This window comes from Drosophila erecta, unplaced genomic scaffold, assembly GCF_003286155.1.
Source record: "Drosophila erecta strain 14021-0224.00,06,07 unplaced genomic scaffold, DereRS2 tig00000055-arrow-pilon, whole genome shotgun sequence".
In the NCBI taxonomy this organism is placed as follows: Eukaryota; Metazoa; Arthropoda; class Insecta; order Diptera; family Drosophilidae; genus Drosophila; species Drosophila erecta.
Window position 1 is genome coordinate 18,009,146 of NW_020825200.1, and position 25,577 is coordinate 18,034,722.

At 46.4% G+C, this 25,577-nt stretch overlaps 4 protein-coding genes across 5 annotated transcripts; all 4 read left to right on the forward strand.

Annotated features, from left to right (window-relative positions):
* The first annotated feature begins 992 nt into the window (after positions 1–992).
* LOC6541072 lies at positions 993–2,390 on the forward strand. The gene is made up of 2 exons (XM_001970337.3): positions 993–1,476; positions 1,536–2,390. The coding sequence occupies exons 1-2, from the start codon at positions 1,056–1,058 to the stop codon at positions 2,276–2,278; spliced, it is 1,164 nt and encodes a 387-aa protein (XP_001970373.1). The 5' UTR covers positions 993–1,055; the 3' UTR covers positions 2,279–2,390.
* Positions 2,391–3,093: 703 nt separating this feature from the next.
* On the forward strand, positions 3,094–18,529 carry LOC6540923 (putative sodium-coupled neutral amino acid transporter 11). Of its 2 annotated transcripts, XM_001970338.3 has the most exons (11): positions 3,094–3,217; positions 3,511–3,796; positions 6,322–6,381; positions 11,853–12,155; positions 12,377–12,491; positions 12,926–13,178; positions 14,919–14,989; positions 15,094–15,255; positions 15,402–15,514; positions 15,581–15,772; positions 16,666–18,529. In XM_001970338.3, exons 2-11 carry the CDS (start codon positions 3,734–3,736, stop codon positions 16,906–16,908), a joined length of 1,575 nt encoding a protein of 524 aa, XP_001970374.1. In that variant the 5' UTR covers positions 3,094–3,217; positions 3,511–3,733; the 3' UTR covers positions 16,909–18,529. The 2 variants fall into 2 exon arrangements, with proteins under 2 accessions (XP_001970374.1, XP_015014573.1); XM_015159087.2 differs by lacking the exon at positions 6,322–6,381.
* Positions 18,530–18,670: 141 nt separating this feature from the next.
* On the forward strand, positions 18,671–21,130 carry LOC6540855 (phenoloxidase 2). The gene is made up of 4 exons (XM_001970339.3): positions 18,671–19,741; positions 19,801–19,896; positions 19,957–20,718; positions 20,779–21,130. Exons 1-4 carry the CDS (start codon positions 18,758–18,760, stop codon positions 20,989–20,991), a joined length of 2,055 nt encoding a protein of 684 aa, XP_001970375.1. The 5' UTR covers positions 18,671–18,757; the 3' UTR covers positions 20,992–21,130.
* Positions 21,131–21,248: 118 nt separating this feature from the next.
* Positions 21,249–23,748, forward strand: LOC6540862 (angiotensin-converting enzyme). The gene is made up of 6 exons (XM_001970340.3): positions 21,249–21,338; positions 21,592–22,848; positions 22,966–23,183; positions 23,238–23,360; positions 23,414–23,592; positions 23,650–23,748. The coding sequence occupies exons 1-6, from the start codon at positions 21,300–21,302 to the stop codon at positions 23,658–23,660; spliced, it is 1,827 nt and encodes a 608-aa protein (XP_001970376.1). The 5' UTR covers positions 21,249–21,299; the 3' UTR covers positions 23,661–23,748.
* The last annotated feature ends 1,829 nt before the right edge of the window (positions 23,749–25,577 follow it).

Consider the following 25,577-nt stretch of genomic DNA (forward strand, 5'->3'; position numbering starts at 1 on the left):
ATGCCGCAAATACCACTCACACTCCTGCATTCTCCACTGCCAACGTGCAGCTCCTGCCTGCCGTCCATAGTAAATATAGCTATATCGGTTCTGGGTTCAAGCTTATTTATAGGATGCAATGGCTCGAAGATCGAAGAGCACGTGGCGGACAAGGAGTTCCCAGCGTGGAGCAGGATGCATAAATGAATGAAATGGCGTTTTAGGTAATTCGTGTCGACCAAGTTTGTGCTGACAGTTCGCCAACTATGCTAATGAGGCCGTGGATGCCAGGAGCTCCTAAAGCGGATTTCTTGCCGTGGTGCCGTCAGGAATATGACGAAAATGAGGAAGCATTCCGCTCTTTTTACGGTGGCCACACTTCAGTCATTCGAGGAACTCTTGATCTTATTTTTAATCGCGGCTGCTTACGCTATTTATAACAATTATCACAACTTACGAATGCCACGCGCTTTTCATGAACTATTTTGGCTTTGAACCCCATTGTCCAATGCCTTATTGCCTTGGCTCCCGGCACAGTTACCTCAGCTTAAACCCTTTGTTTTTAACCATTATATAAATTATTAATATGTATATTAATTCACCAACATTTCAAAGATGTATCAAACATCATACATATTCTAATGTTCTAACGCTTGTATCTAAACAAGTAGAAAGTGCTCATGAAGAACATAAAAAGAATGATTATATTTAAAAAAATGCAACGATTTGAAATTTATGATGCCGCTGAATGTTTATTATGTGTTTTTTTTTAATTTTCGTTTATTATAAAGCGACGAATCCGTACATGCAGTACTAGTACCATAACATGTCAATTAAACATATAAATAATGTAACCAAACTTCTCACTTATCGCGGGAGGACTAACAATTTACTATGTGTAAACATAATAACTTGTGAAGTTCGATTTTACACTGAGTTTGTCTGTACTTCAGCTGAAAAGTATGCAGCTTTTAAATAATTTCTACTTTCACGCAATCTGCGCTGGCTCAGTTGTCACAAATTCGTAATAACTTTCAAATTGTTTTACTATTGATCATATACACTACAGACCCAGGATGTGCGACGTGGTGCTCCCTTGCGAGTACAATCCGAAGGCATGTCCGCGTCCTGCGGCGGAGAAAAGCCGCCTTTTCACAATCCTGCTCCTCTACTGCTGGCAGCGGGAGTACGACAAGCGACCCTACCGCCAGTTCGAATTCAAAAGACTCGTGTTCGAGGAGCGGATCGGGCGGAAGTACCACTGCATCCGCGACTTCCGGATCATCGTAAACTATCTGCAGCGGCGTCCCCAGTTGGCCGTCAAAATGTCCAGCTTGGTTGTCAGCAACTGGGATGCGCGTTTGCTCAAGGACTTTGTGCGCTCGCTGATCCCCGTCTGGTATATCGATCTGAATCTGATGCGGTTTCCCCACGAGTTCTTCGTGATGCTGCGTCTTAATGCGGCCAAGATGAATGTTAGCCAGCTGAGTTTGGAAGGTAACTTGTGTGGGGTACGAGGCAGTCGACCAAAGCGTTTCCTCATTTGAAACCCCCAGGAACACCCCTCACCGACGACGATGTGCGCATGCTGCGGGAGTTCCTGCTGGTCAGCAAGACCCTGCGTAGGCTCAACGTGTCCAGGTGCAGCTTGACTCAGTTCAACTTCGCTATGATCGCTGACGGAGTGTATAAGTCGCCTGGATTGCGACGCTTGAGTGCCAACAGGCTGCTGGGGATGAGCCTCAGCCTGGACACGGAGAAAATTTGCTCCGTGCTGAGCTCGCTACTGATGCACAATACTCTCTGGTCCCTTTCGCTGGAGCACTGCGAACTGACCGCCCAGGACATGATCCCCATTGCTGAGCACCTGGCCCGGACCAACTCAAAATTTCGGCGCCTGCGAATCGCCAGCAACAAGATCGGTCCGGATGGAGCCTTCTTCCTGCTGCGTGGAATGTCCATGGGAGGAAATCTGGAATTGCTGGACTTGAGCCACTGCTCGATTGGCACACATGGCGGCGAGTGGGTGGCCAAGTACCTGACCTCGTGCCGCAGGCTGCAGATCCTGTACTTGAACTACAACGACATGGGGCCGGAGGCCGTGAATCTCATCCTTTTGGCCATGAAGAAGCAGTGCAAGCTGGAGCGCCTGAACTTGTATGGCAACCACTTCGACTCGCGTACCGCGATGATAGTGCGTCGCTTGCTGGATGCCGACGTTGTGCTACACTCCGAGCTGGACATCAGTTACACCTACGACGAGGATCTCCAGGATTACAGGGTGGTGCCTTGGAGGTAAAAGTGAATAGGATGTTGTTAGTTCTGTTCAGTTCGTAAGTAAATTAAAGTCTACGCCGCCAAAATCAGTTGTGGTAGTACTTTTCGTTGATGTCGGTTGCAGGCGTGTTATGCTCCTTCTGCGATTTCAGAAATCTAGGCAAATATAGCTCCTCATCTTTCAAATGTGACGTATAGAGAGGATTTTATATTAATAAATAAATAATAATATAAACAATCTCGTAGTATTATCGGAGATTTTCGAGCATCACAGACTTTTCGTCACTTGGAGACTTAAATCGCAGACTTCGGCTTTGAATTCGTACTTTATTGTAATTGTTAATAGTTGAGAAGAAAATTGATAGGTAACTATTTACAAAAGCTTTGTTCATATATTAGTATGATATTTTGGAACTATTTTATTTTTTTAATAAAATTTCCCGATATATGCACATATAAATGGATGTTTTGGCCCACTGTGCGGCGTAAGCTTTGCAACCACGTGCCCACTTTCTCTCTCTCCGGTTTTCTCTCGCTTTCCCGATGAATGAAGAGGCGGTGCTGCCAGACTACAGTCGAGTGGGAGGGAAAGCTTGGCTTGGGAGCGAGCTTTTGGGACCAAACAGCTGACCCGACGGAGTGGCAACTTTCGCTTTCGTTTCCGGCTTCTGTTTTGTTATTGTGAGAGCGCCACTCGCGTGCGTGTGTGGGTGCAGTTGTGAATGTGTGGCGATTTCAAAGTCACAGAGCAACAACAACGACAGCATAATGAGCGAAAGAGAAAACGACGGCGACGCGCGGAGAGAGAGGGCGGAGAGGGAGCAGAACTTCGGCAGCGGCGCGACGGCCACAGGACAACGCTTACAGTATCCTTGTTGAGAGTTTCGCAATATATTTTCATTGCTGCAGTCTCATCGAAAGCGTCGAAGCAACCGAATCGCATCGAACACCCGATAAATCGGTTAGACAATGCAAAACTCCATTGAGAAATGCACAGCACAAAAACATAAAAAATAAATCAAAAACACAAGAACAGCGAGTTCTTAGCCAACATTTCAAAATAGATAACCAGTAACCTGGTGTTTTTCGTTTATTTGCTGTTCAGTGGCAGTGAGATAAAATAATGTGCTCCAGTTCTTGTATAACTCTTCATAATTAACAAGGAAACTAAAACTGTTTTGTGCCTGCGGACAACTTGTGTTTTCCCGCTGGCTCTATCTTATTTCAGCTGAAAATTTTCTTATCTGCTTGCAGGCGGCTGCTAGTACATATTTATCCAGCTACTGCAGATGGCCAGCCAACTACCCACCTAAACTAAACCGAAACCAGAGCTAAAACTAAACTGAAATCAAAACTAAAACCAAAACTTAACGCAACTAAGTAAACAAGCTGAACTAAAAAAGAAGCCACTGGCTGTTACAACTTTCCCTATTAGCAAAGTTGGACCAAATAGGCAAAAGAACCCCGACCAAGCAACATGAACATGAACGACAGTCGACGCAACACCGCCACGGAATTCAGCTATATCCTGCAGCGCCAGGTGAGTTGTACCCCAATTACATGCACTTAGTTTGAGTCTCAGAAGCGCCTGTTTCTCGAGTCCTCGCCCCGAAGCACTGAGAGCACCCACAACTCGAGCACTTCCTTGCAGCACCCTAATTGCACACTTCCCAGCCGCAGGAACTCCGACTAATTGCAGCCACACGAACTGACTGATTGCCCAGCTACCCACTGAGTGCATAATGACCGGGATTGTGGCAAAAGTCGGGGTTCTCAGCGGGTCCCAGTACTTCCATTCTGAAGAAACCACTGTCACCAGGCTTCTTATAGTCTAAAAAATTACAAAAATCCATTGAAACTCAAAATTCTTAATTAAATCGATTGGTTAAATTTGTAAAATATTGGCTTGCATCGATATTTGCATAACATAGATCCTACATCTCCTCTTCATATTTTAGTAAATGTAAAAGCCAAGAAAACCTTGTATGTACACCTAGCACAATTTAGATTTTCTGTTATCCCCTTTAGATAGTTTGGAACATTATCCAGAATTTGTCATTCCTTGTATTAGCGAATTTAAAGTCTAAACATCTTAAAACACCCGAAAAGTATTGAACTTCATCCCTTGTCAAATGTTTTATATTGTGACATTTTTGAAATATTGCACAATTATACACATATGTTTTGTGCTACCATTTGAAAATTGTTGTGCACGTAATCAATAGAGATTGAGTTTGCTTTGTGAGGCAAATTAAGTTTTCCAAGTCGACAGCCACAACAGATTTGGCGACACATGAACATGCGTCCGATTCCTTGTCTGCCCAATGAATTGTTAATAAACAAAATGCCTCGTCGATCAATCATGGCTTAATTATTGCCCCGCCTACATTTGCATACGAATCTGGCCAAGCGGATTTCAGTGAGATTTTGGGATATGGCGACGGGTAATGCCCGATAAGCCCTTAAGCTCGTTATGAATTCCATTCCGAAAACTGCTGGAATTGGCTTGCGTGTCTGTCCGTGTGCACATACGCAGTAACACACACTTGAAATCGTGGCCCGCAACTCGTAGCTATCACTGCGAGCAGGACTGTTAAATCAATTTGTTTTCAGCACCCTTGGAACCGCATCCCACCAGCCCACCAGCCCAACATCCCACCTCCCACCGAGACTTAGACAATGACACACGGGAACGACCGAAGCGTGTCCTGATTGAGTGATTATCCAAAACACAATTCACAACATGCTACGACTGATGACAAGCAACCCGAGGATTCGACTATTTATTGTCTCCCCGCTGACCTTTGACGGGCGTGAAAGTTTGTCCGAGAACCCCCAAGCTTAATTAGACGCCCCAAAGAGGTGGTCGCCCAAATGCTCGCGATAACGAAATCAATAAACGGCGAGAAAGTGCTTTAATTACTAGGCACCTACACATGGCGATAAGGATAAGCGGGCGATGGATTTATGCTCCTGCACCAGCCACCGCCGTACACGCATCCACTTAATCGGCGCTTAGTATGCAAGGCATGTGGTGGCAACGTCGCGCATCTCGTACAAGTATCTGGCCTTGGACCGGCTCCGCCTCCACGTCCGCCTCCTCCTGCTCCCGATCCTTGAGCCAGTCCCTCCGCGGCAGCTGGGCCAGCTGAGGCATCAAATAAGAATGTCACCCCCTCGTGAGATAACAGAAATCAATGTCAGCTGCAGCTGGCAGTGCACTTGGCCCCGGGGAGCCCAGTTCTCCGACACCCTGGGCCGACAATTAAGTCTGCATTGGAATTGCGAATTGGCCCGGAAGCTTTTCGCTCGAGCGCCTAACTCAATCCCACCCTCAATTGACCCAATTAAATCAAACATTGTTCGGGGTGATGAGAAGCAGTGGTCTGGCAAACCAAAATTAGATACTGCTAGTCCTTTACAGGGTATCCGGAGCGTGATGGAAAGACAGTGGGCTGGGCCCACGTGGCGTATTGGTAACGTTCACGTTATGCAAAAACTGTTGCATACTCCAGTGCTTCTCGGCCGTTGTGGCTCGCAGGCAATCAAGGTGAATCGCCAAATCCCCTTCGAGACGCGCTAAGTCCATCTCCTGGGCCTCCAGTGGGTAAGTGGGTGAGTGGGTGTGCGGTGTGCGATGGATGTGTTTTAAACGGATTCGATTTCGACGCCTTGCGGACCCACAACTCCCGCTGCTTTGGCGGAACAATAAAAGCAAACACTGTGCGCGTCCGTATCTCGGAAATTGACGGGCAAAGCGATAAAAAGACGAGGAAAACTCAGAAAAGCACTGAGCTCGGGCTCGCAATTTCCCCAGCGATATATGAAAACACGTGTTCCAGAACGATATGTGCGCTCTCCTATAGAAGTATATATGCACATATAGTATATCCATATACAGATATTCGGCATGCGAATAAATTGGAATTTTTTGCGGCATGATACGTGCATGCTTGTGTGTATTTTGCGTTTATGTTTTAAGCGAATCATTCAGCGCGCACTCGATTGTCGTTGAAGTGAACGCGATTTAATGGCTAACAATTTGATTTTCATGCGATCCACCAGGGCAGCGATGTGTCGGTTGCCGAGGCTTATGCATTCGATGACTTCAACAATATAATGAAGGTAAACTCTGACCCACATTCTCCACTGCACTTGCATTGCGAATCGTAGTCGTGTTCACACTCAAGTCCCCTTCACATTCATTAAATTCCGAGCCGAGTAACGCCTACACTCGCGCTGCGGGAAAGAGACGGCTAGTGGGAAAAGAGAGGGACGGGAATAGAGTGGCAGAGTGGATGAGTGGGTGGGACACATCTGGCATTCCGGCCGCGACCTTCTACGGGGTCTTTCGGGCGGTACAAATTGCTTTTGGTCCCTGGACATCAAAAGAATTTTCTTATTAAGAAATACTTCCTTGCCTACTTCGCGAGCGCCTTATTAAATATTGCATCGGACCAAGTCGTGTACGAGTTGATAATGAAGACAAATTACAATTGAAATGTGTGCTTTTATTGCATACTTTTGGACGGACTCGCTGGAGGGAAATATATTATAAAATTTAATGAAAATTAAATGTGCGCCGCCTGATAATGAGCGCTGTTAAATAGAAGTTAAAAGCGAGAAATATGGCAACTATTCCTTCGCACCACTCCTTCCACTTGAGATGGAGCAAAATATAATGTTTTTATTTAACTACTAGTAACTATTAGTACAAGCTTAAGAACAAAGCGGCTTACATTATGTAAGTGCTTATATATTTTATTTTTTAATTTCACTACAAGAAGGTTTACAAGATAACCATTTAATTTAATATTCCCAAATCTGTCAAAGTTCCTACACTCTCAAGGATAAAGTGGTCACTTTGAGCCGTAAGTCACGTTGAGCAGCCTACCTGGGCTTAGGAGGAATAAACCCATCCATCTGGCTTACCTCTTATTAAGGACCAGCAAAAAGTGTACTAAGAGTATTGCAAGCTAGCGTGGCTTTGGGTTGAGTCTAATCCCGGCAACTAATACCAGGGAATGTCTGTCGAAAAGAGCAGGAAAGGATTTCCCGTACATATCCTCGAACATACACAGTAGTGATTTTCCGAGGCAGGGAGCGCAGAAGGAAATGAGGGCGGCGACGTTGGCCAAGAACCTGAAGGGAACATTGTGTAATATTTGATGCATTACCATGCATAAGTAAGGAATGCCAGGCGGCGAGTGGGTTGGGCCTTTGTTGTTTTCTTAGGCCTCGCACCAAACAAAACTTCGGCTTTGTTGTTGGCAAAGCCATTAGGCCAAGTCAAGGCTGGCCAAAAAATTTCAGCATTAACGAGTGGGAGAGGGTGCGAGTAAAAATAAAGCAGCCAAAGAGCCCTGATTGTTTGCCCAACTAATGGTCGCGCCAGCTCAAAGCCAAATTGCCAATAGTTGGGACACTCTGCTGGCTGACTAACTGACTGGCTGGCTGGCTGACTAACTGACTGGCTGGCTGTTTCTCAATTAGGCTAGTTCCAGCCGAAAGTGGAACGGCTCTTGGCCAACGACGAAGGCCTCTCATTACATAGATTGAAAGGGAACTGCAATAATTAAATTAAACTATCAAAGTGCAGATCTGAAAGTGGACAACCAGAAGCGCTCTGTAAAACATTTCATACATTTGTTGAAAAGGGTGGACATTTGCTGGGTAGCTCACTTATAATTTGCTTGTACCACAAAAGTAATTATTAAAGATTTAATTGAGTATTACTTATACTAGCAGTTATTCATTTAAACTTTTATGGGCAAATAGTATCAGAGATTCAATAGTAGTTGGGTAGCTCACTTATAATTTGCTTGTACGACAAAAGTTATTATTAAAGATTTTCATTTTAACTTTTATGGGCAAATAGTATCAGAGATTCAAGGACTTTTGTGTCGGAGGTGCTAGTGCCAGGTGTGGTGAACTAAGAGGTCGATGTGGACCTGGTCAGCCCTTCGTCCATGACCAGGATAAAACCGAGAATGGCGTAGGCCAATTCGAATGAGGGCTGAATTCCGATATACTTTCCCTGTGGAAATGCATGCAGTTATTCGTTGAATGACTTGTAATCATTTAAAAGAAGTTTCTTAATATCTACTGAGTGAATAAGGGATATGTGGTAGGGCAGCAGTTGCTCTGCAAAAACCCTGAACTTCATAAGAGAAATGCAATGCAATCAGTGTCTGGACAATAATTTTGGTCTAAAACTTATTCACATTTTTTTCATAGAATATTTATTAAGATAAAATCATTACATTGCCTTTATGAAAATAGATTTGCCCAAACTGGCGGTTTCTTGGGTTATTTCTCCCTTGCATCCGGTCAAGGGTCAGCCTCTTTTACATTTCCCTAAAACAACACCCCAGCCCATCCCCTCCGGAGTCCATCCCCATCCCGGGCTAAGCCTGACCGGAGGACCATTTGGCTGCCCATGCCAGTGTTTACTTTTTCGCTGTACACGGAGACTGGGGCATCGGGCAAATGGGCAAATGGGCACATGGGCACATGGGCGGATGGGTGGCTATATGCGGTGCAGTAGGCCCTGTTTGTCTATGGCCAGGGGTGGAGGTGCAACCCAGGCAACGGCAAAAACTGGAAGGACAACAATGCCGACGCGACTGTGTCAATAGTTCAGGGGGACTCGAATTGGAATGCAGAAAGGCGGCGGTTCTGCGGCTGGTGGCAAGTGGTATTGTCAACACCGTGCCATTTCATAATTTCAGCTCCCTGGTTAATTGTTTGGCCAAATATGCACCGGTCCTTTCAATCTGGGCCTGAATGTGTGTCTGCTGTTCTCCAAAACGCTTTTATTAAAGTGCAAATGGCTGCTGCCATTGTGTCGGCGTTGTTCTCTAATTTCATTAGGCCAGCCAAATATGTGCCCGGCGTTTTTGCCAAACAACTTGTTCGTGCCCTTTACAATACTTGTACCTTTGGGCCATGTTTGGCTATAAGAAGTATTTGTAACACAGGTAGTTAAACACTTTCTTGTAATGACCTTTGTTTTGATTCATGCAGTACGAAACTTAATTTATTTAATGAATGTGATATTTTTTGGCATGGGCCAACGTATTTCACTCGTTTACGTTAAGATCGCAATTTCAATTAATTTGAATAAAAATTCCCCAATCTCTTTCTTACTTTTCTGGCTTATCTGCACTAAGTTGGCCGCCCCAGCACTGATACCAAACTCTTTGTAACCTAGGTACATTATATTAACATTTCCATTATCTTTCGTTGGACCTTCATAAGCCTTTTCTCCCTTAATGAAAAAAAAAGGGTATTTTAATTCCCTTATTCGGGTGCACGAAAATATAAGTTGGAAGGGAAAGTTCGAGACGCGGCCGAAGGACATGAGTGTTATTAATTAAAATCGTGCAGTGCATAAAATGGGTTGTTTGCCATCAGGACCGGATCCCGGAGTGTTCCAGGATCTGCCTGGTGCCCAGTGGAGATTGCCTTTCGGATGCGGGGTTGCTATTTGTGTTTGAGTTTGTATTTGCCTCCGACAATGTTTGTCTTTTATTAGAAACGCTCTGTTGGACATGTACTTCTGCCAGGTGGATTTCCAGATGGGATGTGTGCACGTGCCCCAAGCAATTTTCGGCTCTTGTTTTTTCCCAATTTTTTCCTTGCTGTTTTCCCGTTTCACACGATTTTTAATCAATTGAGTTTCGGCTGTTTGTTGGTGCCTCATTTGCCTCCATTTTCCTTGTTAAATTATGGGCATTTGCCAGGCTTAATTGCTGACAGGGGAATGCTGCGAAATTATTTATGAGATCACGACGAATCGTAACGTTTTCATGTTGACCACCCAATGCGAGCATACACGTACATATGTGGGTGCGAGTTCGAATTTGACCCAAAAATACGCTCGATTGAGCAGCGGAAACAGATTTATTCATTCATCGATATCATTTATTCAAGCTATTATTTATGACTGCCCGTGCACATCGCTTGGTCCTGTGATGAAAATTAAACGCGCCCAAGGACAAGTGGCCATAACAATTTGATGGCGGCGTAATGTTTCGTATGATAAACTAATCAAGCCAGCTGGCTATAAATTATCCTGTTGAGAGTGCGGAATTTCCACGCCTTCAGCAGTTTTCTCGAGATTAACGTTTGTTCATTTGCCTTCGACGGCGCAATTTGTTTTTCATCTTTTTTTGCCTGTTTTTGTAAGGACGAAGGACTTGTGCCGCTGACAACGGACACTCTGTAATTTCACTGGGCCCTCGTTGCCGTAACCTTGCTCTGCCGATTCGGCCTTGGCACTGAGACTGTTTGTTGGGCTTTGGCCGGGTTTCCTATTGCCCTTCCAGTGGCCGTGCCCCATAATTAGCCACTTTCTTTGACACTCGACGGCTGCTCTGCCCCACCCCAAAATAACAGCAACGCACCTGCGACCTTTGACGCCACCTAATTGAATTGAAAACTCAACTCAGCTCGCGCATAATTTGCCTTTGGAAATGTTCATTAGCCAAACACCTCCAGAAACCATTTTAAAGTAGTTCTGGCAAATGTTTACTCTATACTCACTTCCCTTTTTAGGGGCGTTTGGGGGCAAAGCTGCAGAAGTGTAAACTTTTCCGTTGTTTGTTTGCTGTTGCCCCGAAGTTCAGTTGCGAGAACTTCTTTAATTGCCAGCTGGCTAAACTTTTGCTCCAATTTGGGCTTATCCCTTCGGTTTTTATTATTTTTACTGCTTTATTTTTTAGTTGCCATGCTGTAAATGTGGGCCACAACATTGGCCCGCTTTTCGTGACTTTATGACGTGGCTGAGGAATTTTATTTATGTTTATGTAGGGCCTCTTCATATAAAATTGTCTTTTATGGCAGGCGGCTGGTGCTGGGGATATGGGCAACTTGTATTGCCTACACACGTACATGAACACGTAGAGAAAACAATACATTCTGTTTCAAGTGCACTCTTTATAGGGTGAAAGGGTATTCTATATTCGTTGCAAAGTTGTAGCAGTTGGAAGCAAGCGTTTCCGACTCTATAAACCATATACATATGTATATATTTTTGTCAGAACCTCTATCCAATATCTGGTTATGTCTGCTTGTCCGTTTGGCTGTCCGTCCGCTGTCCGTAAAGATGTAAAGCTGGATTTCCGCTTCATATACGTGAAAAAATTGCTTATTACAAAAAATAGGTAGTTAACGTTTTTTAAGGGACCCTGTAGTAGTAGAAAGTAGTAGAAAACCAAAAGTGTGCTGTATTTCAACCCAATAAGAGGTGAGTACTTCTGAGCGTGGGATAAAATGGCATTTCATGTGGTACTCTCTGTTTTCCCAGTGCACACATAGTAGCTGGGGGAGAATCGTTTTGACAGAACCGCAATTTGCGATACGGATACGAGCTGCCTTTGTCTTTGCCTCTACCTGAGTATTGCGTATACGCACCATTGGCTGCCAGGAGCTGGGTAGTTTGGGGGGTAGTGGAAGGCGGGTCCTGTTGGTTTTGCTTTTGATGTAAAGAGGCACTCGAGGCAATTTTGCTCTCTTATCCCAATCAACGAGCAGTAATGAAGAGCAGGAGGGAGACCGATAGCTAACCTTTGTTGTGTGTTACACCGTCCTAGAACAACCATCAGACACATCAGCAACAGGGCCAGCCGCAACAGCCACATCAGCAGCAGCCGCAGCCGCAGCAGCAGCTGCAGCAGCATCGCCAGCCTTCGCAGCAGCAGCAGCAAGCACAGCAGGATGCCGGACTGGGGGACACGCTGTCCTCGCTGCCACAGGCCTCGTTCAACTACATCAACTCCATCGTGGGCAGCGGCGTCATCGGCATACCCTACGCCCTGCACAGGGCCGGATTTGGACTGGGCCTGGCCCTGCTCATCCTGGTGGCCTACATCACCGACTACTCACTCATCCTGATGGTGAGTGGCAGGCCCTAACCCGATCCCGATGCCTTTCCCAATTCGGTTTCAAAGTTCCAATCAGACAATCTGACCATCTGGCCATCGGCCGGGTGGAGCCACCAAAGTCACTTGCCAAACGCATTTCCGCTCGACTCCGGGCTTAGCATTTGCTGCATAATTAACGAGCCCACTCATTTGCGAGGGCGTGTGCTGCCGTTTAAGCCTCATTTCATTTGCAGGTCAGATGCGGCCACATCTGCGGCCGGTTCAGCTATCCGGGCATCATGGAGGCGGCCTACGGCAAGTACGGATACTACCTGCTCTCCCTCCTGCAGTTCATGTATCCCTTCCTGGGTAAGTGGGGAAGTTATTGCATACTCTGCACATTTCGCTTTTATTTTATTTCTTCAATGCGGTTTTTCTTTGTTCTTTTCCACTTCAGCACTACTTTACATTGCCACTTTGATATTTTTTTGCTGGGTAATCATTTACAAGTTCAATATATTTATTAATTTACTTACTAATATGACTACTGCTATGGTTTCCGATTGTTATAATTAAACTTGTTTAATTTTTGGGTGTCATTTTCAATTGGAAATGTAAATCCAAATTCCCTTATGGTACTGCGCAATTTTATATCCTAAATATATTTCCCTTGATGCCTTTCATCTTTTGTTATCTCTATTAATCAATGTTGATTCGGACTCCCATCAATATACATAACACTTTTATGAAGCAATATAAACTTTATGGGCAATGTTTGTGATATAAACCAAACCCTCTTGCAGCCATGATTTCCTACAACGTGGTGGTGGGCGACACGCTGTCGAAGGTACTGGTTCGCTTCTTCCCCTCCTGGGGCGGATCCATGGGCGCCGTGCGACTGGGCGTGGTCTTCTTCGTCAACGTGGGCGTGGTGATGCCCCTCTGTCTCTACAAGAACGTCTCCAGACTGGCCAGAGCCAGCTTCATTAGCCTGGCGTGCGTGGTCTTCATCCTGTTTGCCGTCATCATCAAGCTCATGTCGGGCGATTATAAAGTGTAAGTATGCCAGCTCGATGCCTCGGATGACTCGGATTTCCTTTTAAATTGATTACGTTTTGTATGGTTATATCCATAAAGTTCTTCATTGTCTGCCTTTTCCATTTTACTGAAAGTTACATACTTAAATCCAATTGTTTTGCTATGAGTGTGAAACTAATTACATACCTAACATTTTCACTGAATTGATGACAGCTATTACAATTAATACCTGATCGCTGACTAATACCATAAATACCTTGTTAGCTGAATTTAGACGGCCAGGAATTTCGCATAATAAATGGGGCTTGCTTATTCAAATTTTTGCTTGTTGATAATAGTTTATTTTATGCATTTGCGTTGAAATGTTTTTGCACCCTTGCACGGGGTATGCTACGTACATATGTGTATATTTGCCACCATATAAAGCACACATATTCTCAATCACTCTCAGAAATGGCCAAAAATAAAGATTTAATTACAAATTAAAGGTGATTTTGTTTTGTAGACCAGAGTCGTATAAAACCATTTAAGCCAACTTCCTCTCTAAATTCCTAGCCGCCAAAGCAATTATAAGCAAGATTGAGTGCTATGGTCGAGTTAACTGACTATCAGATACCCGTTACTCAGCTAGTGGAAGTGCAAGCGAGAAATTTCTACACTTTGTGGAATAGCGGTAGAGATTGGGAAAAAAGTAATAAAATTAAAAAAAATTAAAAATTTTGTAAAAGTGTGGGCGAGAGAGTTTTGTGCGGTTTGTGGGCGCTGTATCTTATATTTATTATTAGTTCCTGAGATCGAGGCGTTCATACGGACAGACGGACGGACAAACGGACAATGCCAGTACGACTCGACTATTGATCCTGATCAAGAATATATACACTTTATATGGTGGGAAAAGCTTCCCTCTGCCCGTTACATACTTTTCAACGAATCTAGTATACCCTTTTAATCTACGAGTAGCGGGTATACAAATACCTAAAGGAATCGCAGAAACAAACAACGCTGGCTAAGCGCGTGAAGATTTATTTACATTTTAATTACAAATAGTGTACTGTTCGCCGATTTTCCCAACCGCAGACAAAGTTGCAGCCAGTTGGAGCTGGGCTGGGAAACAGGGCTCCGGATGGGGTATCCCCATTCCGGGGGTGCTGGTGTTTTGAGTTGCCTTGGCTTGGGGTTGGCGGTGGTGGTGCTGGGCTTTAGTGCTAAGTGCCGCTTTAGCGCTTTCAAATCTGTGGCAACTGCCCTCGGCGGTGGTGCTCCTGCTCCCGCTGGTGGTGCAGATGAATCTGCAGGGTGGCGCAGAGCTCATAAAATTTAGTGTGCCACTTGTTTCCCTTTTATGGCTTTTCATTAGGCGAGTCGAGTCGTGTTCGGCTGAGTCTGTTGCTGTGCAACTAAGTTGCATGCATTCATACATACACGTATGCGCTGGCAACACTTTCCCCCTGCTGTTGCAAGGTCAACGGGGCAGGATTTCCCGCTCTTCAGCTGGGGGAAACCGGGCCTTGAATGCTGCGTCTGCGGCTTGGTATAAAATTTAAATAAATTTCCCATTTGCAGCTGCCTTCACTGACCTTCACTCTCCCTTTCTTATCTTTGGGTGCGCACCTTTTGTTTTACTCATTTTTTATGCGAATAATTCACATTTCCGGGGGTCGTCCGAGCCAACGAAATGTTAATTTGGTGTTAACTTTTGTGTAATGCTTTCCTGAAAAACCTTTTTCCCCTCCTCTGGCCGCGATGATTTGTTTCCAGGACGGACACGGCGGAGTCTTGGCGGTTCGCCAACTCGGATCTAATCCCGGCCACGGGCATCATGGTCTTCGGTGAGCTGGGGGTGGATTTTCCACTTGACTTTCCTCTTGCCTTCCGTATATGTATGCATGTGTAACCATCCATCTATCTTTCCATTGGACATCTGTCCGTGCAGCTTTTATGTGTCATCACAACACCTTCCTCGTTTATCAATCGATGCGCGACGCGACCATGGAGCGCTGGGAGAAGGTCACCCACATTTCGATTGGATTTGCCTGGACGGTGGCGGCCCTGTTCGGCATCGCCGGCTACTCCACCTTCCGCGCCCTTTCCCAAGGTGAGGGATTGACACAAATTGCATTTAATTGCACTGACAGGCAATTTGCGGATGTTTCCTGTCTGCTGTTTTTGGCATTTACTATTTACTGTTTACGGCCGTCCCAATCCCGATGGGATTTGGCTTTCCTCCTTTCCTTCTTGCAGGCGACCTGCTGGAGAACTACTGCTGGGATGACGACCTGATGAACTTCTCGCGTGTTCTCTTCTCTATATCGATACTCCTGACCTTTCCCATCGAGTGCTTCGTGTCCCGCGAGGTGGGCATCCGAAATCCCAGAGCCACACATTAGCAACCCACATTTACTTTCGACTACTCCCCACAGATTGTGCGCGCCCTCGTCCATCGGTTCGTGCTGAAGGAGCCCATCAGCGAGTTCACCCAGGACAAGGACCCCAGCCTGGAGAAGGGAGCCATTATCGATGAGTACTCGAAAGCCATTACCATGGCCATAGTGTTCAGCGCCTTCGTCATCTCACCCATGACCGACTGCCTGGGTTCGGTGCTGGAGCTGAATGTGAGTAGGGTTCCCATGTCTGCAATCCATGTCCGGCTGCCAAATGGGTTGGGTACCCTTGACCAGAAGAGAAGAGTTTGTGTATATAAAAGGAACCTATCCGTTAGAATGAAAAACGTATGACTTTAGGGTTCTTAGTAGTTGTTATTGACCAAACCGCATTTAAAATATGCTCTAAGTACTTATTAAGATATATTCATTTAATTAAATGAATGCAGCCCTCTATACTGTCAATCTTCTTTTTACTTCCTATTAAAGCTACTTGTTTTAAAGATTACCAATTTTTACAAGTTCACTTTATGTCTATATATTCCCCTTTAGGATTTGTGGTATTGCGGTTACACACGCGATTATATACATTTGAGTTCAACCACAATCAGCAAGAGTTTACCCAGAATCTTTAATTTAAAAATTAATCATTTATGTTTCTAATTTCGGAAAAAAACATATTTCTTATCATTTATAATGTGCTCAGGCCATTTATCATCCAGATAACTTCGGCTTTGCAATTTGCAAACATAAAGATTATTTATGACGGCTTTCGTTTTCATTTATTTCTGAGTTGAACCTGTGAATATTTTGCGCAAAGGGGCAGAATTTCACAGCAAGGAATCGACGTATATCAAATGCTTCATTAAATACATCTGAGACTAATTCTGACACAGACATTGGCATTTGCCAGACCAAAGGGAGACCCGTATGGCCAAGTTTATTGTTATCGTCCGCAGCCATTTGTCCCTTGTATTCTGGTCACGGGTATTGGCCACAATGTCAATCCCAAACGGCATATACAAATTCTGGCCTGAACCCGGCTTTGTATTTGCCATGCAAATTTATGCCCCACCCATTAGCCCATCAGCCCATCAGTCCATTTACGAGTCCACCCATTTCAGGGTCTTCTGGCGGCCATACCCCTGGCCTACATCCTGCCCGGCCTGGCCTACATCCAGATGGAGCCGCACGCCCTACTCAGCCGGGAGAAGCTGCCCGCTCTGGGCCTGGTGGTCTTCGGAGCCCTGGTGACCATCCTGGGGGCGGCGGTGCTCCTGCCGGGACTAATGGGCGGCGACTGTCGATCGGACATTGTGATGGGCTACTGCCGGCAGGAGTTCCAGAACACCACCTCCACGAACTAAGTTAACGGAACGGAAGTCAGTTGGGATCGCATTTTTATGGTTTGGGTTTTGGGTTTTGGGTTGGAACTTCTGATTTCACCTTCGGTTAACTCAGCTGCACCACGTCGCATCGAAAGAAACTTGTACCTGAGTCCCAGACGTTCAAAGTATCTGCGTAAGTAAGTTGTAGGCACAGTGTTGAATTGGCTAGTGGATAGTGGATAGCGGATAGTGGATAACGGATGTGTGATACGGGCGAACCTCAGTACAAAGGCCAGGCGTTCTCTCCGATCGAGCAACCCATGTATATTTGCACCGGATAGTCATTTATAGTGTACATTTCGTTGGATCCCCGTTGTTGATGTCGGTATTGTTGAAGTAGTGAAAGTTCCTCGATATATAAGTGTGTACTCTGTACTTTGAAGCCAGCAAGTTGAGTTCGCGATTTGAATTGAATTGAATTGAATCGAAAGAAACGAGCGAGGGCAAACTAAACCAAACTAGAACTAGATGTTATCCGTAGCTTTAGCGTAGTCTGAAACTATTTGGGCACCAATATACACAAGCAATCCTTAGCGGCAACCGACTCCCCAAGTTGAGAAGCGAATCAAAATCGAAATCGAACAAGTATTATATGTACCGACAACTATTTGTAACTATGTATGTATATCTATGGCCCGACGTTACCGAATCGTATTCCCCAGTTTTATATGTATATGTATACAAGGGTAGATAAAAATGCGCTTGAACCGAACTAAAATCAAACTACAAGTATACTCGTATCCATCAACACATCGATTTGAACAACAGTTTTGAGTTGTTAAGGGCACTGAATTCTATTTTGAATTGCATATATACACCGAACACGATCGAATATTTATATATACACATAGATATATTTTTGTACAACTCTTGGTTTATACTGCACGATATTATGTAAATACATGTGTATGCATTTTTGGATGTGATTAAAGTCTTTACACTCACACAAAAGCCATCACCTCTTACTTTCTCTTCGGGCTGAGAGATCGGAACCAAGCTGAAGACCCCACAACTCTGTATTCTAAGAGCTTAAACACTACATATCATGGCCAAGGAACACGGGACATGCCCAGGGCTTTTCTGAGATACTTTTTACAAGATCTAACCAACTAACCAACTGAACCTATCGCTTTTACACAACGAATACGAGAACGGAAACGGAACGGAACGGAAACGGAAACAGCAGAAAACAATTTCCACAGACTTCCTGTATATACACGCTATATAGATCCGCTTGCGTACGATATTGCTCATCTTTTCACTCGCCAAATATCTCGTTGTATCTCTCTTTTTAGCGCTATGCTATATAAATATATGTATATCAAAGCATTAGTAAAGAATTAGGGAAGTGTTGATCGATTGATTATAGCCGAATTGTAATAATTATAATTGCTGTATTATGCATGTAGCCACATATATAAACATATATTAAATTGTTTAGATGGTATGTGGCCGGAAGTTTTGATTTACAGCGCAGGCCTACCCCAGAAATAACCAAATCCGATTTCATTCCAATAGTATATATGTATAGATAAGCTAAAGTAAAACCAAATGAAATATTCTGAAATAATAAAACTGCATTTTAGAAATATGCTAAAACAACACTGCGGTTTCCATACCCCGTCCTTATCGCTGCACGTCGAGTATTTTATTTCCCAGGCGTTCCTGCGGTTTCTAAAACTGATACTAGGAGGAGTACCTCCGAAGTTTTGTATAAATAGCGCAGCTCTCTCGGTGAATAGTCACAGTAGTGAAGCGCCCAGACTTCCAGTGACATTTCCCACTTGGTTACCGCCCAGACCCAGCAGATCCTGACGTTCCATTGAAAATGGCCGACAAGAATAACCTCTTACTGCTCTTCGACCATCCCACCGAGCCCGTGTTCATGGACAAGGGCAAGAAGGTGACCGTGTTCGATGTGCCCGACTCCTTCCTGACCGACCGCTACCGTCCCATTAGCAACGAGGTGCAGAGCCGCGTCGGCGACAAGGTGGAGCAGCGAGTTCCAGTGCGGGAGATCTCCATTCCCGATCTGCGGATCCCCATGTCCCTGGGCCGGGACGAGCAGTTCTCGCTGTTCCTGCCCAAGCACCGCAGGATCGCCGGCCGTCTGATCGACATATTCATGAACATGCGCTCCGTGGACGATCTGCAGAGTGTGGCGGTATATGCCAGGGATCGGGTCAACCCGGTGCTCTTCAACTACGCCTTGTCGGTGGCGCTGCTCCATCGCCCGGACACCCAGGGCCTGGATCTGCCCTCCTTCTCGCAGACTTTCCCTGACCGCTTCATCGACTCGCAGGTGATCCGAAAGATGCGGGAGGAGTCGTTCGTAGTACAGCCCGGTTCCCGTATGCCCATCACCATTCCCAGGGACTACACCGCCTCCGATCTCGACCCCGAGCACCGGCTGTGGTACTTCCGCGAGGATCTGGGCGTCAACCTCCACCATTGGCATTGGCATCTGGTCTACCCCTTCGAGGCCGCCGACCGCAGCATCGTGGCCAAGGATCGGCGCGGCGAGCTCTTCTACTACATGCACCAGCAGGTGATCGCCCGCTACAATGCCGAGCGGTTCAGCAACAACCTGGCCAGGGTTCTGCCCTTCAACAACCTGCGGGATCCCATTGCGGAAGGGTACTTCCCCAAGATGGACTCTCTGGTGGCCAGTCGCGCCTGGCCTCCGCGCTTCGAGAGCACCAGGCTGAGCGATCTCAACCGGGAGGCCGACCAGCTGAATGTGGAGATTGGAGATCTGGAGCGCTGGCGGGATCGCATCTACGAGGCCATCCACCAAGGATTTGTCATGGATGTGAGTTATTGGTGGGTTTTCCCTTAACCAAAAGTCTAAGATTCCATTTTCCGTTTTAGGAGCGTGGCAACCGTGTGCCATTGGATGAGGCCACGGGCATTGATACCCTCGGCAACATGGTTGAGTCCTCCATTCTGTCCCCCAACCGAGTGCTGGTATTTAACGCAACTTGAAAGTGTATTATTGAGACTAACCACAGCCCATTGCTTCTCTAGTATGGTGACCTGCACAACAATGGACACACCTTCATCTCGTACGCCCACGATCCCACCAGCAAGCACCTGGAGTCCTTTGGCGTGATGGGTGATGTGTCCACCGCCATGCGTGACCCTGTTTTCTACAAGTGGCACTCGTACATCGACCGCATCTTCCAGGAGCACAAGATACGCCTGCCTGCCTATACCGAGAACCAGCTTAACTACTCGGGCGTCTCGATCGAGGGCATCCAGGTGGACACCAATGGAGGGCGTCCCAATAACCTGACCACCTTCTGGCAGCAGTCAGACGTGGACATGTCCCGCGGCTTCGACTTCCTGCCGCGAGGCAATGTCTTCGCCCGGTTCACCCATCTCCAGCACTTGCCCTTCACCTACACCATCAGCGTGAACAACAGCAGTGGTGCCCAGCGTTTTGGCTACGTGCGCATTTTCATCGCCCCGAAGAACGACGAGCGTGGCCAGCCCATGCTGATGAGAGAACAGCGCTCCATGATGATCGAGCTGGACAAGTTCGTGACTGCCCTGAACCCGGGACCCAACACCATCCGCCGCCGCTCCACGGAGTCCAGCGTGACCATTCCGTTCGAGCGCACCTTCCGCAACCTGGATGCCAATCGTCCGGCTGCCGGCACTCCGGAGGAGCTGGAGTTCAACTTCTGCGGCTGTGGCTGGCCCAACCACATGCTGGTGCCAAAGGGTCTGCCCGAGGGATTGCCCTGCGTGCTGTTCATCATGGTGTCCAACTACGAGAACGATAGGGTATGCTAACTGCCTCGTAGGGAAGCCAAGCACATCTTTGACCATTATCTCTTCCTCCAGGTTGACCAGCAATTGGTGGGTCGCTGCAGCGATGCCGCTTCCTACTGCGGCGTCCGTGATCGCCTTTACCCGGATCGCCAGTCCATGGGATTCCCCTTCGACAGGTTGCCCCGCACCGGAGTCGACCGCCTGGTGAACTTCCTCACGCCCAACATGAGCATCGTGGACGTGAACATCCGCCACGAGAACCGCACCGTGCAGCGCCAAAACTAGACGATCCGCTCCTGATCCGCTTTCCCGACTCGCCCTGACCCGATTCCATGGCCTCGCCCACTTCTAGATACACAACTCTTGGCAATCTATTGCATCTTTATTGAGCCACCTAATAAACCGACATCATGGCATTCCACAATCCCACTTTTGTTCTCAATTACTGTGGCTCGGCCTCCGAACGAGAATCTCTCGCTGATTAAGCTTATCAGCCGCCAGGGAGAAGCTTTAAATGCCGGCTTCACGGCCGGAGCACCTCAGTCCGAGCAGATCCGGTGTTGAGTGTGAATACGAAACCGATTCTGGAGGAGATGGGCCTGCTGATACTGGTGCTGATAGTGGGCATTGGCGTAAGCACTGTACCGATTAAATAATCTGAGGTTTCGCAAAGATCCCACAAAAATATGAGGTTTTGATACCATTCACCAAAATCATATTTTGCGTGTTTCAAATAAGTCTTACTTGAATTAATATATAATCAGTGGATACTTTTAACATCGATTGTGGTTCTAGTACGAGACTAAGGAGACTTAGGTTCATATAATTGCTAAATTATAAAAAATATAAATTAATTAAAATATAATTGCTTGCTATATGTTTTAGTACGCAACTGCAGCAGCCAACATTGACCTGGAGGCAAAGACGTTTGTGAATCAATCGAGCGATCGCTACTACAGGTTCTACAATGAGATTGCCGCCGAAACGTATTCGGCTAACAACGAGGAGGACTTCGACGCCCTGTTCTCCAAGCTGAACAATGTGAAGCGCATAGCCGAGGAGCTGGTGAGCATCTCCCGGCAGGCTGCGACCTTCGATCTGGACAAGATTCGCAGCCCGCAGACGAAGGTGGCTCTCCAGGAGCTGCGCAGTGCGGGTGACTTGTTCGTCCTGGGGGACGACTACTTCTCCTCCGTGCAGATGAACTTGGCCGCCCTGCAAACGCTCTCCACGGACAAGGACATCGAGCCGTATCTGGGCGGGGCCAATATGCCCAACGAGGACGACAGTCCGCTGGCCTATTTCCCGGACATCCAGAAGATCGTGCAAAGCAGCAGGGATGCCGATGAGCTGAAGTACTACTGGGAGGCGTGGCGAGATAAGAACCAGCTGTGGGCCTCAGTCAACTTCTACACCATAGTGCAGTCTTACCAGAGGGCCGCCCAGATCCTGGAGGTGCCGGTGCACAAGCTCTGGTACCGATATGACAGCCAGGAGATGCTGCAGCAGATGGAGCAGGCGATGACGGAGCTGCGCCCCGCATACCAGCAGCTCCACGCCTTTGTCCGCCAGGAGCTGCACAAGAAGTACGGCTCGGATGTGGTCAATCTCAATGGCCCCATACCGGACCATTTGTTCCAACAGGTCCTCGAACAGGCCTGGGCCAGTGGCAGCATCCTGGAGAACTACTACCCGCGTGCCCAGTTGCCGGAGTTCGATGAGTTCGTCAGTCATTTGACCGCTAAAGCCATGGTGAACGAGTCTGAGAGCTTCTATACCTCGCTGGGCTTCGAGCCGCTGTCCGCGGAGTTCCACAAGAACCAGCTGAAGGAACCGAACCAGGACAGCCCCAACGACGACTGCCGCCCCTCCATCTTCGACCTCACGCCACACGTCTACCTCATGTATTGCGAGAAGGTCAGTTTCCGGAAGCTGATGCAGTACCACAGCCATATGGCCAGGGTGTACTACGCCCAGCAGAAGAGCCACTTGCCCTCCTACTACTTTAAGGCCTACAACCTGGAGTTCGCCGTCGGCGAGGCGGTGGTCCTGTCCGCATCCTCTCCGGCTCACCTGACAGGTCGCCGACTGGCCAAGGAAGTGCTCAGCGAAACGGCCCTCATGAGCCGACTTTTCCGCATGGTGAGTTCGCTACTGGTTGGTCAACTTGGAATATGCCATATCTGATTTATAGGGAAATTTAGAACAATACAATTTGTACGAGAACAACTTAAATTTAGTTATGTATGTCCAAACCAGGCCATCCACACGATCCTTAGTATTCCATTGTACTACGTGCACACCAAGGTGATGCACGATCTTCTCAACGATACTGTGGACATGGACACCGTGAACAAGCACTATTGGAGGCTCATGGAGCAGCATGCGGGAATCGAGGCGCCCTCGGATCGCTCTGAAGGTGCTATTGATTTCCCCTACAAGTTCTACGTGAACATCGACCAGAGTTTCCAGACTCAGTGAGTTCAACTGAGTAGTTCTTCAAATTATAATATAACAAGTAATTTATTTAGGAAATTCATATCGGAAGTTCTGGGCTATCAGTTCTATCGCGAGTTCTGCAAGAAGAGTTTTAGCAGCGGGCCGCTGCACAACTGCGACTTCTTTGGAAGCTTGGTAGTTGGCAATGATTTAAAGTGAGACATAAGATAAGATATATTCGATAAACTAATACAATTTTTTTTCCTAGATCAATGATGTCATTGGGCTCTTCAAAACCGTGGAAACAGGTGGTTGGCAAAATTTTGCCCAATAACACTGGACTTAGTAGCTTGGCGCTGCTGGAGTACTATCAACCTGTGTTGGACTGGCTCGGTAAATACAATAAGAATGCCAATTCGAAAATTGGATGGACCGCCAGCAAAAGAAGTAAGGTTTATTCCAAAAAAATGTGGATACATTACAATAATTTTTATACTTTTACAGAAATTGTTTGAGGCCTTCTGTTGGAAGCGTTCTATTAGTTTGCGCACAAATATTAATAAAATACATTTCGCTGTCTTGCGAAAACTTTAATACTCCAAATTGTTTTCTTATATTTTAAATTTGAATTCGAACTTAAGCCGCCTCGGAAAAATATCTTTTTCAACACTGCCGCTAATCGGTTTTAACGGGTTTCTCTGACTACTTATCTCACTCGCACTTGTGCTCTGGGGATTGAACTGAAGTCCGCGTGTGTTAGAGTGAGATGCCAGTAGCTGTTGCTTGGGCGCGTAAAAAGCTGAATTTCAATTTTAAATAAAGCTCAGTGCACATTAAAATACCTTCATAAGAATAAATAACACCGCAGTTTTGGTTTGATTTCTGAAAAACTCTAATATGTTGCGCAGTGAATCATATTTTTAAGAGCGAGTACTTTTAATTGTTTTTTCACTCTGTTCTTTATTCCCAGCAAATTGAGAATTTAGCAACTAGTTACCAGTCAGCCGGAAAATGAGCTGCGGACGTGGGCAGCTTTGACTTATTCTTTCGATTTCCATCGCAGTTGACCGCATTTGGCAACTTTGGCGACCTCCAAGAGTCCAAGAGCTCTCGAATGTTTCTTTGGCTGCCTTAAAGTGTCGCAATAGATGCCGAAAGCCTGTCCTCCGGCTTAAAGTCCATCCAAGCGCACCGTTCCCCGCTTGATTGCTTCCACTGGCCACTGGCCACATCCACATCCGACCGATCCACTCTTGCAGTGGTTGTCACCGTACAAGATGACCATCTGCGCTTTGCCCACGCCACAGACACTCTTTCCCTGCACTCTGTTGGGAGTATCAGTCATGGTGGTCATCAGCATTGTAATATATATACACATGGTTCATATTTCACTAATATCAAATACCTATCTTATTTTGCAACGAAATATTAAAAATATCTATTCGAAGTTGTTTTCAGCATATTGACCAGTGCACACGGCTGAAAATCTTGAAATAAATCCACATTATTTCGCTAACAAGTGAACAATACATTCGGCCTGGAGTTCCCTCGCCGGACTTGACGACTTGCAACTGGCACGCTTCACTTGCTCTGCGACTGGCGAAAGGTCAGCGGTTCTGCCTGCGTCCACGCGGTGGTCATTAGCCAAGCCAAAGTCCAAGCCCACCGGATTTTAGAGCAGTTGCGGGCGGCAAGGTCGGCGGATTGTCCACCCACCTTTTTGGCCATCTGCCCGGCGGGCGTTACCCATTTAGCTGGACGAATGCTTTTCTCCGACTGGATTTCCTTTTCGCTTTCGAGCGGGGGCGTCTGCGGCAAATGGGCGAATGCATTGCGTGCCGCCTGCTTTTTTTTGTCAGCTGGCGAGGCAGGCGATCTGCAAGTCTGCCTGCTGCTAATTGCGCCAAATTGCGGTGGCGACTCCGCGCACTCGGCGCGGAATGAATGGCCGTGAAATTGAATCATTTCCAGCTGCAGCAGAAGCACACAGCTCCGCACAATCGACTCGAATGCAACTTTGACATGGCACGCCGCCCAACCGTCCCGAAACCAAGTGAGTGAAAGGCACCCACGCCGACATCCAGGTATTTCCCTGGTCTTTATGCAAGCAGTACCGAGTGGTTACAGCTTTTCATGCTCTATACAAAGAAATCCCTTTGAAAATATGTTCATTATTAATAATTTTTGTTCTTTACCATGGTGATGTGTATTGTGAGTACGAGTATTGACACTAAAATGGAATTTGTATAATTAATCTATTGAGAAAGCCGATTTTTACGAAATTTCGCCAGCTAAATTGAATAGTATCGCTGACTCTAGTAAGCTCATTTAACAACAGCATCTTTCCATTTTGAGTTGCAAATCTCGTGCCAAAATGGGCACATCCCCTTGTGGAGAGTATAAAGACTTAAGTGTCCAAATTATGCATAGAT